Source organism: Eschrichtius robustus, chromosome 5 (assembly GCF_028021215.1).
Source record: "Eschrichtius robustus isolate mEscRob2 chromosome 5, mEscRob2.pri, whole genome shotgun sequence".
NCBI lineage: Eukaryota > Metazoa > Chordata > Mammalia > Artiodactyla > Eschrichtiidae > Eschrichtius > Eschrichtius robustus.
Window position 1 is genome coordinate 62,534,685 of NC_090828.1, and position 18,715 is coordinate 62,553,399.

The following is an 18,715-nucleotide window of genomic DNA, read 5'->3' on the forward strand; positions in this document are numbered from 1 at the left end:
ACTACTGAGCCTGCGCTCTAGAGCCTGTGAGCCACAACTACTGAAGCCCGCGTGCCTAGAGCGCGTGCTCCACAACAAGAGAAGCCACTGCAATGAGAAGCCCGTGCACCACAACGAAGAGTAGCCCCCGCTCGCCGGAACTAGAGAAAGCCCGCACATAGCAACGAACACCCAACACAGCCAAAAATAAATAAATTAATTTAAAAAAAAAGAATGCATTAAAAAAAAGAGCTTATCTAAAACTCTCAATATACTTAGGGAAAAAAGTATTTCTTCTAATTAAAACATACACACACACACACCATGTATAACTATACAAGCTATGAAACCTCCCAAAATAAGGCTTCCAGGCATTTCACCACTGGGATGACCATCCCCAAAGGAAATGACAGTCAAAGACACCTTCACCTTTCGTGTCTTTGACAGTATTCTTTTCAGCATAATGCTCAGATTTCCTCTTTCAAAGAGGAGAACTACCTATAACCTTCAGCAAAAATTTTGCGGTTCAAGCACTGTGCAAAAGACTGAAGTTAACAGCAGATTGGGTCTCCTTCCTTGGTTCAGAGAAGGGAACTCCAGAAGGCGTGACCAACGCTCATCACCTCATTATGGAGGTATTCGCCTTACCGTGCTCCCCTGCTCCATTTCCAGGCTATTCCACTTGACTCTTTAGTCCCATTCTTGGGCTAATTAGTTCTTCCTTTCTGGCCTAGGAACCTACATCCACTCCTGTGTTCAGGTCAAAACATTATTCATATAAGGGTAGAGTTCAATCAGTAGTATGTCCATCTGTGGGATTATTCCTCACTCCCTAATACTTAATCCAATGTCTCTTCTCTTCCCCACATAGCCAGCCTGGGAAGGATTTTTCACCTTCCTTACCTTGCTCATTTTCTCTTGCCTCATCTCCAGCTATGAAGCCTTTCCTGGTAACCCTGCCTTTCCTATAGAATCTTGCTAAGCTGCTCTCTTTTTATTTCTTACCAATTTCCAACTTTCTATATGATAAAATGGAATCACTTCACTCAGGACAGGAAAATTCATTAAGAAGACTAACAACTCCTCCAGTTAGGTTTCCCAGTTCACTGTTGATGAGTGTGAATTCAGTTTCACCACCAATCAGCAAAAGTGGGGAAGCATTTCTCCACCAAGGCCCCACGCAGGAATGTATGGTCTTGGCTTCTTCTCTCTTTTTCTCAGAAGATACTTCTTTCACTGAGATAGGTATTCTCTCCATAGAGTTGAGGCTAAGTGGAAAGTTGAGAAGAATCCTGGTTTTCTCTGTTAGCCTGGAGCTGATTTAAGCAAATTACCTCTGGCCGGGTTCATGGGCATCTCACGGCAGTTGTGTCCCTGGTTTCTCCCTAGGAATTTACTTGCCCTCTCAGTCTCTCTTTACCGTGCTTCTTTTGTAATGTCTTGAGTTTTTCACCAGTTTTGCCCAAAGCACCGCATTAGGCCCAGCTGAAGGGCCTTCTCCCTTACAGGCTCTATTCCAATGCCTTTACTCAGTTCCCTTTTCAGAGGCTCACAACATTTGTAACTTGCAAGTCAGTAGTTGGTTTAAAAAATTTTTTTTGGCATGTCAATCATACATCAATAAAGGTTTTTTTTTTTTTTAAGTCAATGGTAAGTCCTATTGTCTTTAAGACACTTGAAATCCTCAACACCCCCAATTAACATTTTAACATATAACCCTCAGTCTATCCTCAGCAGTACTCTCCCAATTCACAATCTGTTTTGAAGAAAAGGAAAAAAATTTGCCCTAATCGCAAAGCCATCCCCCTAACCTCTTCATCAAGTGATCTGCAGTAAATGTCCAATCTTGACCATCACAGATAACCTGCCAAAAACTCTTCATGTAGTATTAAACATAAACATACCTAAAACTCAATTTATTTAATATGTTATGATCATTCATATGCCAGCAAGACAAGCATAATATTAAACAAAAATAGTATGGTTTAATCCAAAAATAAGAGTAGATGGAATAGGGAGGGTGGGAGGGAGATGCAAGAGGGAGGGGATATGAGGATATATGTATGCGTATAGCTGACTCACTTTGTTATGCAGCAGAAACTAACACAACATTGTAAAGCAATTATACTCCAATAAAGATGTTAAGGAAAAAACAAAAACCCAAACAAACAAACTAAGAGTAGAAAAGCACTGATCTTTATCAGAGGGTTTTAAGTATAACCCCCGCCCCCATGAGGAACTTCATTGTTATTGGAAGATTCCTTCCACCAGTGAAGTTTCTTTACAATAAACATAGGGTCAATGGTTCTTTCAGATACTTTTGGCTGGTGTCCCAGAATTTAATTCATGCTCCTGAGTCCAGGAGCTCTAAGGGTTTGGGAAAAACTGAAGGGCATCCGAATTAGTGACATTATAAGAAAGGATACGGACCATCCATAATTTTTATTAAATTGACCAGCTCATTCAAGCTCTGTCTAGAAATGTCCCTCAGAAAAACTTAAGAGAAATTCTGTTACATCAGCTATTTAGCATCTACTGCCTGACTACAGTCAACTGAATCTTTCTGAATTTAGTCAAACTACTTTGAGTTTACAAACATAAAGCAAACTGAGTCGATTCAGCAAAATGGTTTGTCTATAGAGATACAGACAGAGATATAACCAAAGAATTAAGGATAAGAAAGATAAGATCTAGACTCTTCCTTCCATTTCCAGGGCTGCTAACTGACATAAATTGTGTTTATTTCCTGTATGAATTAACAGTGGACATGGTGAATATTTACACATATACATATAATTCCAGTCTGGTTATTCATTTAACAGTCCAGACCAGGCACAAATTAAAAATGTTTACCACCTTTTATGTTTCCTTATTTTCATATCTATTTATGCAGCCATTCATTCATTTCTACTAGACTTTTTTTCCCATAGGGGTTAGGGATGGCTTACTTCAAGGATACATACTTAACATTTTTAATTTTGTTATCTTAAAACAGCATCTGTTTTATTATTATTTGCAGCACATTTCTATCACTGGACAGGGCTGACATTATAGCCTTTCCTTTAGAGTTAGTACCAATTTCTCCACAGTATTCTGCAATGCAAAATATTATTAACCCTATGACTGACTTCTCTACTGTTCCTGTACCCTTTCAAGAAAGTATGTCCCTAAACACTTTGGCATGACCCAGGTGACTTTAAATGGCTCTACTGCCATCTCCACTGAACTTTGACTTTTCTGGTGATGCACCTTTGATAACAACCAGCTCTATAAATTAATAACCATAAAGGTCCTTTAACAATACTGGAACCTGTTTAGTTGCTCTCCTCTAAGGAGCCAAGGGAAATACATTTCTATTTGTATCTGACTTTTGGGATTTTCCACTGTCTGTCAGTTTAAAGTCTGTGGGAGGCTGACAGAGAAAATTAACAGCTGGCTAGAAAGAAGAAAAGTATTTTTATGACTAAAATCAACCATGCTGGGGAGGAAAGGGCTGGCCAAACTCAAGAGATTACAAAAGCAATCCTTTATCCAGAGTGGTTGTCCCAGGGTAACTCAAGTGTCTTGTAATCTAATCCCTGAAGATTTAAACACTCTCACTTACCTCCTAATCATTCACCTCCTTTGTTGGAAAAGCAAAAGAATCTGTATATTTTACAAAATTGATGGCAAGAAGCCCAGAAACTATGACATAAATGTACCACAGAGTAATATTTGAGCCTAGGGTAATAAATATTTTCTGTCACCTCTGGCATATATTTAATAGAGACAGCCTGTATCTAGTATGATAAGGGTAGTTCAGTACTTAGAGCTATGGCTAATAATGTGCAACTGTGTGCCATGGAGAAGCAAGTGACTGCAAGAAAGTTGAAAAGGTTTAAATTAATTTGTTTGGGGGCACAAGGAACTACTTGCATAAATATACTCCTGTGGCTTGGGGGTAACCTACATATTCCTATACTCCTACGACACAATTCACTCTAATGGCTGGAACAACCCCAACTCAGGAAAGGGCAGCATTGTTTAGGTGTTTGTTATCACAGCTGGCGTGAACTGATGACAGTGACAACAATTCACAGGCACGTGGCACTTACAAGGGTACTTATATTTTAATGTTCACCTCGCATCTTATTAAAATGGAGATTCTGATTCTGCTGTTCTTACTTGGATCTGAGAGTCTGCGTTCCTAACAAGTCTTGTGTAATGACAATGTTTCTCATCCGCGCATCACACTTTTGAGTAGCAAGACCTTATAACGTGACCAGCATGGCATTTGAAAAGCAAGTGTCCAGCCCCAAGTTAGAACATTCATATCTTCACTCACATTCACCCAAGAATATTAACACTTGAGATTCTTTCTCTGCTGACAATCACTCACCTTGTCAGTGAACCCTATAATCCTGAAGCAATGCTGAATTGCTTCAAACTGTCTTCTGTAAGACTCCTTGGAAGTTATGTCGTGCATCACCCTTCCGGTTTCATCAGCTATGTACCTACAGAGAGTATGACCAAACAGAATGAGCACTGACTTGGATATGGCACCCCAAATACCAGGGCATCCCTGGGCTCCTTCTTTGCAAGGGCATTTCCTTACAGTGATAAAATAATGCTGCACATGCTGAGTAAAATGGCTGCAATTGAGTTTTTGAACTTTCTAGAAAATGCAAAGGGAGATGTAGTTCCTGCCATCTCAAATGGGCATTTCAGCTAAAGGGACTGAGTGTCCAGTTAGGAGAACAGCTCTATTTTCAAGTTTTGCCCATTGCTAATTGTATATTCATTAAAAATTAACAACTAAAACCCCTGACACTTACCTAGGAGGCTTTTCCTCAGGAAGTCTGAACTCAGAAAGTTTCTTTTGGTGGTAAAGGCCAGCATAAATATAGTAAAATATGTGAAAATTTTTCTCTCCCCTGGAAAAAAAAAAAGGAAAGGGACATTACTAACAACATATTCAGGGCTTCCCCACTCCAAGTAATTTATATAGTTTCCTTTCTGTGCAAAATATTATTCTGTAGCAAATTTGCATTTACAGGCAATTAAATATGCTACTTCCCAATTACAGAATAGCAATAGTGATAGGATTAGTATAGTAATTGCCATAATGTCACACTATTAAACACACTTATGTTTACTATATGCAGAAGGAGGTTTTAGAGAATGGAACATTTATAGGTAACAGCTCAGGTTACATATGTTTAGAGATCTTTCCAGAACAAATGACTACGCGTCTGTGCCACTCGTCTTCTGTTTGTAGCCCATGTTGTTTCAGAGACAGTGATGTCCAGCTTAGAGAGATCAGCCAAACTCCCTACTTTACTGAAGCCCAAGACAGGAAGCAGCTAGCCAGGTGTACAGCAAGTTAGGGAGGGGAATTGGTTGCAGAACAGAGGTGACTACTCTCTCAAACCTGTATTCTTTCAAATATGATTCAAAATGGCATGCATCCTTCCCCTGGTCTCCTGCTATGCACCCTCTTTGAGGCCACCCTGGCCAGGGTTCTTTCGGATGTGTGCTGCTCTCAGCGTGGTCTGTGGATTACTGTCAGCTTATGATAAGACAAGGAACTAGAAAGTCTATGTCTAGACATTTTATAGCAAGTGATATTGCTATGACATCTAAGAGTATGATAATTTTTCTGATAATACATTTCAATTTCATTTTACGAAAGTATTGGTTCACAATAGATTGTGAATTACCATCGGGTTGGCCCAAAAGTTCGTTTGGATTTTTCCGTAACATCTTAAGTAAAACTCAAACAAAATTTTTGGGCCAACCCAATATTTTTTGAAAAAGCTAGTCTTTCAGCAAAGATAGTTTGAAAAGCCCTGCTCTACATCCCTTTCTCTCCTTTGGAGGAGGTCATTCTGTTGATGCCCCAGGATTTTCTCAAATCCTCACCTTGGCCAACGTAGCTCTGTGGAAGAAATCTTGTCTTCCTCTACTCCTTGTCCCTATCTGTGACAAGGGCCCCATGCTTTTCTTCAGCATCTCCTGGATATCCTAGTCTTCCTCTGGTTGTTTATCCTGTCCAAGCTCTTCTGATACATTCTTAGCTCTGCCCTGTGTTCTAGATGTCTCTACTTGCCATTTCTCACCCATTTGTTCACTCAACTAATAAGCTTATTGAGTGCCAAGCATGGCAGGCACCGCACTGGGTGCCAGGGATACAGGGCTCAGAGGATTCATGCCCTCTGGAGCTTCCTTCTAGTGATGGAGTCAGATGAATCAACGGGGAAACTGGTGTTGAGGGCTTTGAAAGAAACAAACAAGGGACTGAGATGAACAACGCTGGGGGATGAGGGCCACTTGTGTCAAGTCAAGGGAAGGACTCTGGAAGGAAATAACACTAAAATCAAACTTTGACGCATGAGAAGGGACTGGAGGGAGCTACAGAGAGAAGGAGGAAAGCGTTCCGAAGAGAGCGAGCAGCGTACACGAAAAGGCTCTGAGCGTGATACCCATGTAGAACAAAAGAATGCTGGTGAGAAGCGGGTGGGCAGGCGGGCAGGGTCAGCCCACACAAGGGCTTGTCAGGCCAGAATGAGGATTCTGTTGATTATGCAATTAGAATTCTTTGAAGTGTTTTAAACTGTAAGTGTGTGACTAGACTGTAAGAAGTTAAGATGGATGCAAGGAGACCGATTAGGAGGATCTGGTGAGACAGTGAGTGACTTGGACAGGGTAAGGGCAGGGATGATGGAGAACAAGGGTAAGCTTAAAGATATGTTTTGGAAAAACAACTAAAAGACTGTCCGGATAGAATGAATGAGGGTGGTGAGGGAAAGGGACCTGCAGGCTGCCTCCCAGTTTTCTACCTTGAGTATCTGGTGATGGTGGCACCATTCACTGAGACGGGAAGGCCTTTACAGGGCTTCATGAACTGGTATGCCCCGCATGAATGCCATTTGTTCTTCAGCCTCTGGTAAAAGCGTGGGCATTGGCTGACCCATCGTGGTCCTACCTTCCTACAGATTTTTGCAGATACTTCTAGTACTCAATTCCTCCAAGCTTTGCCTACCGACATCCATCTGGTTGCAGTAACAAACATCCCAAGATCTTAGTGGCTTAGCTTAACAAAGTCTTACTTCTTGCTCAGAGTACTTGTCTACTGAGGGTCACAGTGCAGGGGGTGGGGGGGTTGCTCATCAGAGTCACTGGGCCCAGGCTGATGGAGCGGCCACCATCTTGCACTTTGCCAGCACTCTGGAGGGTCTTTCCATTAAACGCTCATTTGCCAGAACTAGTCCTATGACCATATCCAGCCACAGGGTTCCAAGAAGGAGAATCCTACTATGTGCTGGAGGAGGACAGAACCAGAAAGGTCAGACAAACAGAACTTGCACAGGTCCCATCTTCTCCTCATCCGATGTCTTCAGTCTATTTTATCCATTAGTGCTATCATATTGACTAAATTTAATAATAATAATAAGTTATGGTTTATTAGGTACCAATTATGTTTCAGATTCTATATTTGGTAAAAATCACATATCATCTCATTTAATTCTCATAACAGCCCTGTGAGGTTGGCTTTATCATGTCCTTTTTGCATACGAGGAAAGTAAGTTATAAGGATACTTATATTAATAAGTGACACAGCTGTGACTGGAACCCTCCTCACATTTTCCTTATAAAAGACCACTTTACATTTGAACACAGAAAACTATAATTTCCATTCTCTCAGAGGTAGCTCCCTAAACTTTAAAATCAACCTAATTTGGGAAGAAACAAGTAGGGACCTCATAAAAATTAATCAAGACACCACAGGGAAGCTAAAATGGCTGACTCTAGCCTTCTGTACATTTGTTTAATTTTCATGTCAGTCCCTATTTTGTGAGGAAACTGCAGGTATATGATAAAAGAAGATGCTGGGGTTCTGAACCTAAAACAAGTCCTGTGGGTTCTACTTGCACAGTATCTCTCAGATGCATCAGCTCCCCTGCCTCCCCATCTCCACCGCTACCACCTCAGCGCAGGCTAACATTCCCTCTCACATGGATTTGAAACCAGCCTCCTAGTGGTCTCAATGTCACCACTGTACTTCTTGCATCTCCTCCACTCCATTTGCCACACTGAAGCCAGAGCCATTATTTCATCACATCAAAATGCAAGTTGGTTTTTGAGACTCCCCTTCTTGAAAATGTTAAATGGCTTCCTATTACCTTTAGAATAAGGTTCAGAAGAATTGCCTTTAGAATAAGGTTCCTCAGCCTGGTTCCCAAGCCCTGCATGATTTGGCCTCAGTCTTGTCTTTGCTCCTCTCTCCCTCCTCCCCACTCCTGTCCCCATCTCATCTCGTTGGCTCACTCCTAGTGATCCTCAGATTCAACATCTCTTACACAGGGAGCCCTCTCTTCCTGGACTAGGTTATTGCCCTTTCTCCTGTTTTACCTTCAGAGCACCTTACTTTGCTTCCTGGTACTTAACACACTTGGTCTGCATTTATGGTTTTTTGTGCTTAATGCCTGCGATTCCCCTGCCACCCCCTCACCCCTGTCCCTGGCCGCCCACCCCTCTTCCATCCCCTATCCACTCCAAGCCCCATGAACACTGGGACCTTGTCTATTTTGTTCACTCTTGCAACTCCAACAGAGAGCACAGCACTGGCACACAGCAGGAATTCAACAGATAATTTCTGATTAATGTATGAAGGGAGCCATGCCCCTGAGGAAGTCTGGTGTCCTGCAACAGTAATAACAGTGGCTAACTCTCTGATCACATATACCAACCCACATACGTTTTAAAGTCATTTTATATAAACAAGCTCACTGATTTTCACAACAAACCCATGAGGTAGGCTCTAGTAGCATCTCCATTTCACAGATGAGGCACAGAGAGGTTAGGGGACATACCCAAGGTCACACAGTCAAGGTCAGAGCCAGCACTTGAACCAGGGGCAGTCCGTGCTATTGGACTATTGCTATACTGCTCTTCTTAAAACAAAAGTTTTTTTCCTCTCTCAATCTAGGGAAAAAATGAACATGTGGAATATTCTCAGTGCTTTTTTTTTGATAGACAAGCTCAACTTTAAGGGACCTAATGATTTTTAAAAGTAACTGCATATTGTTAAATTCTACCTGGTATAACAAACTCAAGAGGAACGGGCATACCTATCCCAATGTAATCCCACCCAGCCCTTTCTACTCTGCTTGTAAACATCTTTTAGGTTAGAAGTCACCACTTATCCTTTGCTTAAATAATTCCTTGCTCTTGGGGAGGCTGGGGGTGGGGCTGGGGGGCAGGGATGCTAAGAACAAGGGTGAATGGAGCCATGAAAATTCCCAAAGCCGCCCGGTCTATACTGCAGCGCAAAGCCAGAGCGAGAAAATAGTGCACCTACGCTGCCTGTTTTATAACTCTGGATTTTTCAAGGAGATATTCAGAGATTCTTGCCCCCATCACAGCTCCAGTTGGTGTAAACATCATTTCCAGATATTTTCCAAAACGGCTGGAATTGTCATTGATGGCAGTGCATGCATTTCCAAAGGCTTCCACCAGAGAGTTGACTTGCAGAATTTTCTCTCTCAAGGTCTGATTACTTGCCTGTGCCAAACAAGAACAGTCAGGAGGAGCCTCCAGAAACACTACTCCAATAGAGCTGCCACGCAAGGTCCACCCACACCACCCAGCCCGCAGATCTCACATTTATCCTCTGGGGGAAAAACTCCATTTGGGGAAATTAGCATCAATCACCAGCATTGTTTTCTCAGATGAGCATTTCCCCAGGTGTATAAGCATCAGATGAGGCTAGATTAGGCCATTAGTTTTTACAACCAGCTACACTTCTCTTAAAGTTCTTGACAGATAAAATGCCTGAAGAGCTTAGAAAGAATTTTAAATAGAGAGATCCCATCACTTTTCTCAGTTATTCACTATAATATTCAATAAACCTCATCTGTAAAAAATACTCTTAAATTTGTTCTTAGTCTCATAATACACTAATTCTGAGTATAAGCAACTGCTAGGGTATTTTTAAAGCTATATGTTTGATGTCCATTTCACCAAGCTGAAAATTTCCATTTCCCTCAACTTGTGTTCAGAGAGTTCCATTTTCCAATCCTTTAATCACCTTAGTGGCTCTCCCTGCTCCTGCTCCTAATGTTTAACCACTTTTACTACTTAATGGCTGAATGTTTGTATTACATTGGAAACATGAAAAATTAATTGCCGATAATCTAGTAAATTGGTGCTGGCATTATTTTCTTCACTATGTGAAAGGTGGAGGACATGCTGACATCTTAAGAGGCCTAGCGATCAGGAGGTGAACGTAATAAAGATGGAATGTTTCTATGTAACCCCTAATAAAAACCAGTATTTCCATCATTTAGAAAATACGCAGTCTTCTAACCACGATACAGAAAGCAGGTCGTCAATACCTTTCCCAAGAAAGTCAAATGCTGAACTATCAGGTGGGCGCTTTCCGTCTTCCCAGAGCCACTTTCTCCACTGATGACAATGCACTAACACAGAAAATGAAGCGTTGGTGAAGAATTCAAAGCACAGTAAACGCCCTGTGTGTTCAGCTATGGTTTTCATATAACATCCACCACTGTACACCTTAAATCTTCATTGAGCAATATATCTTAGGAATCTTTCCATTTCAGTACACCGAGAGCTTCCTCAACCTTTTCAGTCGTTTGTCGCTCCCTTATACAGATGTACCATAGTCTGTTTAACCCGTCCCATGTTGATGGATACTTGAGTTTTTCCCGATGTTATTACAAACAATACTGCAATGAATAACCCGATACGTAGGTCATTATATTTACATGCAGGTTCATTTGTAGAATAAATTCCCAGAAATGGGGTTGTTGGACCAAAAGGTAAACACATTTATAAGTTTGATAGATAATACCAAATTGCTTTCCTAAGGACTGTATCAGTATATGAAAGTGTCTGTTCTCCTGCACCCTCACCAACTGGCTATGTTGGATTTTTGCCAGTCTGATAGGCAAAACATTATACCTCGGTACCGTTTTAATTTGCACTTCTTTTATTATGAGTGAGACTGGGCATCCTTTCGTCAGTTTAAGGTCATTCATATTTTCCTTTTTTTGTGACCAGTCCATATTTTGCCTTTTTATATATATATATTATTGGTCTTTTATCATTTGTTTCTAGGAGCTCTTTATGTATATATAAAGGAGATTAGTGGGTGTGGTATAATAAAAAAACATATATTTGGTCTTTGTCTCTGGTTCCTGGCACTGAGCTCCTAAAACCCTTGGAATGTCCTGAATGACGGGAGTGATGAGAGCATCCTTTGTTATTCACAGACAAGTCCCTTTCAACCAAACCTAACTGCTCACCAAGTGGTTCAAGGTGGAGCCCAAGATAGCTTCAGGATGGGGGCTGGTTACTAAAGAGACCAAACACATGATTTAGAGGGCGGGAAATTTCACCCCCGCCACCCCAACTTCTGGGGAGGAGAGAAGGGCCAGAGATTGACCGAGTCATAAAAACTCTTGAACAACAAGATTCAGAGAGCTTCCGGTGTGAATATGTTGCAGGCCTGGGAGGATAATGTGTGGAAGCTTTACGCCACTTTCCTCCCTGTATCTTGTCCTATGCATCTCTTGCATTTGGCTGCTCCTGAGTTGTATACTTTATAAAAATCCAGTAAACCTAAGTAAAGTGTTTTCCTGAGTTCTGTGAGTCGTTCTAGTGAATTATCAAACCTGTGGGGGGCTGTGGGAATCCCTGAATTTGCAGTCAGCCAGGAGGAAGTGTAGGTAGCCTGGGTACCCCATTCACAGCTGGTGTCTGAAGTAGGGGCAGTCTTGTGGACTGAGCCCTGAACCTGTGAGGTCTGTGCTAAATATGGATAGTTCGTATCAGAATTGAATGCAACTGAATTGTTAGACATCCAGTTGGTGTCAGGGAATTGGAGAACTGGCTGGTGTTGGTAAAGACACACATTTAGTGTCAGAAAAAAGATAACACAGTGGGGTAACTTTTTAACTTGAGAAACACATATATCGCTCTTCATTTCCTTCCTTTCTATGAATTCTATGGACATTTCACAAGTCTCTGGGAAAGGTAAGAATGTGGAGAAGCCAAGTTTCTAACACATAGTGAATCCAGGTACTCCATTTCGTAACTGGCACTGTTATAATTTCAATCAGCTCCTCAGCAAATCCAAAGCTGGGACTTCACAGGTCTCAGGAAATATACACATTGTGCTTCTCTCATAAAATTTTCCCACCACATTAGATTGTTTCTATTTCAAACAGAATAAAGACAGAAGGGAAAACACACATATTGAAAGTAAAGGAAGGGTCAAAGGTTGGATATGCCACTGCTGTGAATCAGAGGTCCAGAAAGTTAAAACGTATGGGTGAGCTTTGTGTTTAACTAGCACTGAGTTTAAGATTTGTTCAGTCTTTACCCAATTCATCACAATTTCTAGGCAGCTAAACAGTGTGGTGCAGAACCACTATCAACCTGTGTGCAGTATTTCATACAAAAAGGACTGGACCATGAAATTTCTGAGACCTTCATTGGAAAGAACTTCACGTCCATCATTCTCCATCCCATTTTTATGACAGTCATTGCCATGTCATCAGGTTTGTGTTAGCTCTATGTTCTTATATTCATATTAGAATTATCCTTATTATATTTTACCAGGGGAAATGAGTGCCCTTGATAAGGACGTTTCACATTTCTTGAAAAGCGTTTTCACATTTTCCTGCTACTCTGGCTTTATCACTGTTCCTGTTCCACTGAGCTACTATTTTACTGCCTATTTCCTTGACTCAGCACCAGCAACCAGAATGGAAAGTTTTTAGGAAGATTTAAGAGCTGCAGAGGAGGACAGAACACATCCTACTGTGGGACTTGGTGGGGAAGGGCAGTAAGTTCTTACCTGGTCTTTGTTGAAAGTAACCATGCATTGGTAAGCAGCATCTGCTGATGCAAATATGTGGGGGGGATTTGAGGCACGTTTCACTCCATGATAAAGTCTGGAAAACTGAAAAACATTAACTTAAAGAACTCTTCTAATGTCCCAGTACCTTTTGCCCACAAAACCAAGGCTTCGTCACTTATTAGGGGAATTGTGGCATCAGGGAGGCTGTAGAGCTGAGGCTCTGGAGTCTATAGAGCTGACTTCAAATCCCAGTTCTTCACTTACTGGCTTCCTAAGCTTGTGGAAGGGCATTAACTTCACTATGTCCTCATCTGCCAAATAGGCTTAATAATATTACCTGTCACACAGGTTCGTGAGAGATAAACAAGGTAACCCAATGCCTGGTATATGGTTAGCTGTTTTGTTACATATTAACTTAAAAAGTTACCCCCAAAATGTAACAATTCCATCTGTGTTGCATTATTATCTTCAGTTTGGGGTATGTACACCCCTAGGATGACATAATTTTATTCTCATTTTTTCTCCCTTTTCATTTTCCCTTGAGATTTCACATTTCCTATGAAGGAGCCACATGCTCATAAAGGATCCCTTACCTGTGGAGAGTATATGTTTAGATTCTGGAAGGGGTTTAAGGCAATTAAGATGTCTCCAACATATGTATAAATCAGTAAGTCCACATAACGCTTCTGCAACTGATGAATAATTGTATCCTAAGAAGAGGATAAACAGTACTGAGAGTAAACATTATTTCCAGTCAAGGGAGAGATCCTAAAAATAACAAATGTATTCTTACAAGAATATTTTTCTCTAAAACATTAAAATAGTCCATTTAAGTCATACCCTATTGATTAGGATCCTAATCATTAGGACCCTAATGATCCTAAATGCAGATATTTGCCTTGAAAAAAGAAAAAATTAGGAATATGCTAAAAGAATTCGCCCACTTAGGACTTGCTAAAAGACTCTGACATATGCAATAAAGATTTTGTTTGTTATTATGAAAAACATGTCTCACCCAACCAAAATGTTCTACTTAGAATTTGATTTAATAGGCCATTCCTATTAATAAAGTACAAACAAACTGTAACTTCATTTCTCAAAGTATTATACTTAAAATTTATGTGGTGGGAATGCAGAATTGAACACTTTTATATCACACTTTAGTGATTCATGCTTTGCAGTTAAGGGTCCCCAGAGTTAGAATCAGCAGAAGCAGCTCCAGTGTAATTAACAGCCTATTAAACATGCATATTTTAAATGCGGATTATCACAGTTTCCAAATTTAGAATTCAAGCTATATTAGCTTCACTATTTCCCTAAATGAAGCTCCTCTTTATGAAGAACAAACAACTATCTTAATTTAAGGGTTAAGGTGCACTTTTCTATAAACAGAAAATAATTTCAGCTGATCTAGTACATCATTTAAGCCTACCATATAAAGGCCTTTACGGGAAAAATCCAAATCCTTTTCTCTTCATCATTTAGGACATTTGGGGGACTATAAATGCACACAACACCGGATCATAGTCACAGCAACCAAATGTTCCTGAGCTTCACCCCAAGGCTATACAAACAATTACAAAGTTTCAAGTGACCTTAGGAGAATACCATCTACAACAGAAAGGTCACACCACTCATGTGAAACAAATGTCATTGGTGAAAATTGTCTACTAAATATTTAGTACCTCATCCAGAACCTCGAGATTGACCAAATCATCCTCAAGGCAGTATTTTTCTGCATCTTCCACATGATAGGGTCTTCTGGTATGCATCCTTTCATGCCTAGAGTTTATCCAGAGAATATTAGCACTAAGGCAGTAAAAAATACAGCAAACAGTAGGCCACAAGAACAACGCAGCCACAGTCTTACCACACAACGTGTTCAGAGACTTCAGAGAAGGGATAGGACGAGCAAGTCCAGTCCAGGTCCCCAGCTCTCTCCCCATCACTGCAGGGCTCCCAGGGGTAAGGGGAGCTCCAGAGCTCAAGCCTTCCGCTGCCATGAGGAGCACAGCCAAGTGGGCCCATCTAACACTTATATCTGCTTTTCTTATGTGCCAACCACAGCACTTCCCTGCATTGTTTTCTGTTCAGTGTCAGGCATGTAATTCTCACTAGGGTACTTCCCTTGAGGTCCCCTCCTGCTGTCCACCAGCACCACCCCACGTGTCTTGAGAAATTTTTAAAACTACAGAAAACTTCAGAGAATAATATAGCAGATACCAACGAATCAATAAATGCTTACATTTTATCTTGTTTATTTTAAAGCCCTTTGGGACCCATGTTCCACCCCACTCCCCTTTCCTGAGTGACCGCTATTTCGTGGGTATCCTTCCAATTTAAAATTATTGGTCATACACATATTTGTACCCATAATACACAGATTTTGTATGTTAAATTATAAAAATGATATCATACTGGTGGTTTCATTTTGCAAATTTACTTTTTTCCATTCAACATCATGATTCCCCACCCACCCCTTCTCCCATCTCTCTCTCTGTCTCTCTCTCTCTTTCTATATATATATATATATATATATATATATATATATATATATATATATATGGACCTGTGATGATACTGGGCATAAAAGGTGACAGGGGTAGACACACACACATACATACATAGAGAGAAAGACAGGGAACGAGGGAGAGAAAGAGAGAATGAGAGTGAGTGAGCAAGTGACTGTCACTTTAATCACTGGGTAATATTACATCATATAAATATGTACCAATTTCTTTACCCAGTCTTGATCAACATTTAGGCTGATTCCAACTTTTTGCTATCAAAAACAAAGCAGCACTCAGTATCTTTATGTGCATCTCCTTGTGTACATATGTGAGATTTTCTCTTGGGAGTGTACTCACCATTTAAAAAACTTCCTGCCTATTAAATTAAAAGTTACTTCCTAATCCCTATTATTGATAGATTTGAAGAAGGAGTATTTTAAGCATGGTATTAGTCATCTCCAGTGCTAGAACCAATTTTGCTGCTAATTCATATAAAAGTCCAAAGAGCTGAAACTTAATTTTACTTAATAACGTCAAATTTATAACCTAAGCATTTTTAAATTATTATTAGACAGAACAGTTTATTCATCTGTATTCTAACATATTAGTGATGTCAAAGAAAAATCATATCTGTTTGAAAAACAGCTTTTTTAAAAAACTCAGAGCTGCTTCTATCTAGCCACTTTGCCAAATAAAACAACAGGAGGGTACACATTTCTGGCCAAATCCTCTTCACATAAAACCCAAGCATTTTTTTCCTTTGAAGTTCACCATAAAACAAAATATTGCAACATATTTTTAATAAATTAAATTCTCATCATATTAAATTCAGCTAGTTTATCTCCTTCCTAAATTTATATCTTGCAATCGTATGAAATAGTCTATGTTAGAGTTTATTTCAAGCATCTTTTGACAAAGAAAGTCAGGAATTTTTAAAAAATCCACAGCTCTGGTTCGGGTCAAGATGAAGTAAGTACTCTCCATTCTGTCTCCACATTGAATGCAACTAAATACCTTGGACAGAATGCATGGTACTCTGAGAAGTATATGGTAACAGGCTGACCGGGGGAATCAGAATTCAAAATATCACTGAGTCAATGGTGAGTTTCCTGAGATTTTTTTTTTTCTTCCAGTAACTCCTGACCTGGACTTGAAGTCAGCCTGAACTGTATATAGGGATGTCAAACTGCACGCTGGATGACATTTTTACAGCCAACTAAAAATGGAAGCATTGACAAACCTCACTTGCAATATCACAAATAAATAAACTCTAGTAGAAAGTCGTGACTATAACTGTGAACATGTACAATGCAATACCACCAGGATCGAAACTGTCATCTTCTGAACCCTGAAGAGCTTATCTGTATATCTATCTCACAGATTTAACCTCCAGGAATCATGCAGATGCTGTCCGCAAATCTGAGCTTGCAAGGTATTTCCACTCTGATACAGACCACTTCATTTTCTCACTCAGGGAAAAAAATATATTCCAGCCCTATCTCAGTATTCCCCAACTAGTGTTCTTCTGAAACTGCTACCTGCTTCATTTTCCTGCTTTGGCTATAGTGTTTGGAGAGAATGAAGAGAAAAAAAATATTTATTCCAATTTTTATCTTTTTTAATTTACATTATCCTAGAGTACATATATTTATTAAAAGTGTTACATTGTTTTATATTTGTCTATTTTTAGTTAAAATTAATCAAAAGAAATTTGGTTTAAATTTTTTTACAGTTTTGAGTTAAATAATTTGTTATCACCAGTAACCATCAACTTAAATTTCCTTTAAGTTCACATGCTCCACCTAGTGCCTTACTCGAGAATAGCATCTATTATCAATTTTTGCTGAAGAATTCCTTGTTCAATGTGAAAATTACAGATTTCCAACTAAAAACTTTGGATTGAGTATTCCAAAGCTTAGAGGAATGGAGAGATAGGTAAATGGTTGGATAAAGCAAAAGGCATTCTATTAAATTAAGAGTATATGGTAAGGTATTATAGTTTTGATGATTTAGAAGATATTTTCAAATCCCAACAAAGTCTGTACTGCTTTTTGCTAGATTTTCTATTTGTTTTCATGAAGCCATAAGTATGTTGTCTGCCAAGCCTGGCTTCCCAGACAAATGGATTTTGGGGGTTAAAGCTTAGAGAGGATGAGACTCAAAGCCCTGGCTTAGGCTGGTTCTTGGAGTTTGGTTTTGGTGTGGTGTGGGGCAGGTAGTGGTGAGAAGGGTTGACCTAAGGATTCAGGGATCAGGAAAAGGGGAAACTGGTGTCTGAGTCCCCAGTTCAAGTAAGGTGGGAATGAGGGCAATTCTGAAACATCAGGTCTAAGGCAACGGGCGGAGAATAAGAACTGGATCTGAGGAGTGGGTGAGACAGAGCCAGAGGTGGAGACTGGGAGCTCCCCTAAAACAACAGTGGGCACAAATGAGACAGAGGATGGGGGATTTTTGGAATGTCTTAGGTCCAGCCCATGAGGGGGGAAAGAAGCTGTAGAAGGTACCAGGTTAGTTCAGACACTGGGGGAATAAAGTCCTAAAGTGCTGTTGGCTTCACTATAATTTAATCTCTATACCTGCATTATGGTTGAAACCATTTCTGGGAGTTCTCTTTGATCTCTCATCACTGGGCCTGCAGACTTCTTTGTTTGAGCTGCTGGCCCTATGAATAATATTGACAAAATATTATATATTTTGTCCAAAAGTGATTCCTTAATCCCTTAGCCTGTTCCTGTCTGTCAACTTTGCCTGTGGAAGCAGTAACATCCATGTAGGCAGGTCCACACTGGGCTGCAGGAGCTTCACGTAGGTATGGCAGGAGGCATTCTTCCCTTCGTGCCCAACTATGTTGAAGAACAAAGAATAGAAGGCAGGCCTCTAAATTATAATTCAAGGGTAGGAAGGAAACAAAATCTTTATTTTGTAAGAACAGCTGGTTCTTATTAGTTGCCCATTTTATACACATCAGTGTATACATGTCAATCCCAATCGCCCAATTCATCACACCACCACCCCACCCCCTGCCGCTTTCCCCTCTTGGTGTCCATACGTTTGTTCTCTACATCTGTGTCTCTATTTCTGCCTTGCAAACCGGTTCATCTGTACCATTTTTCTAGGTTCCACATATATGTGTTAATATACGATATTTGAAACAAAATCTTTTAGTCTAAAAATGACAGGGGATGTGATATTGAGAGGTGAAACTCTGCCCTGAAAAATGCCTGATGGTCTTTTAGATGGTCGTCCTATGGCAGGAGGACCATTGGGAAGGCGACCTCTACCTCCACTCCTCTACACTCAGGATCAGAGCCCTTTCCTCCATCCAAGAGTGGAACCGGAAGGAGTGGAAAATGACTAA

The 18,715-nt window shown here is 40.3% G+C and overlaps 1 protein-coding gene across 1 annotated transcript in view; it reads right to left on the reverse strand.

The window, feature by feature from the left end:
- Window positions 1–18,715, reverse strand: part of MYO3B (myosin IIIB) — a 372,706-nt gene that overhangs the window by 185,348 nt on the left and 168,643 nt on the right. Inside the window, exons 9-15 of the mRNA XM_068543930.1 lie at window positions 14,533–14,629; window positions 13,441–13,557; window positions 12,845–12,949; window positions 10,356–10,439; window positions 9,320–9,522; window positions 4,794–4,892; window positions 4,358–4,472 (exon numbers count right to left, since the gene is read on the reverse strand). Of these exons, the coding sequence (XP_068400031.1) occupies window positions 4,358–4,472; window positions 4,794–4,892; window positions 9,320–9,522; window positions 10,356–10,439; window positions 12,845–12,949; window positions 13,441–13,557; window positions 14,533–14,629 (820 nt within the window). The remainder of the gene's footprint in view (window positions 1–4,357; window positions 4,473–4,793; window positions 4,893–9,319; window positions 9,523–10,355; window positions 10,440–12,844; window positions 12,950–13,440; window positions 13,558–14,532; window positions 14,630–18,715) is intronic.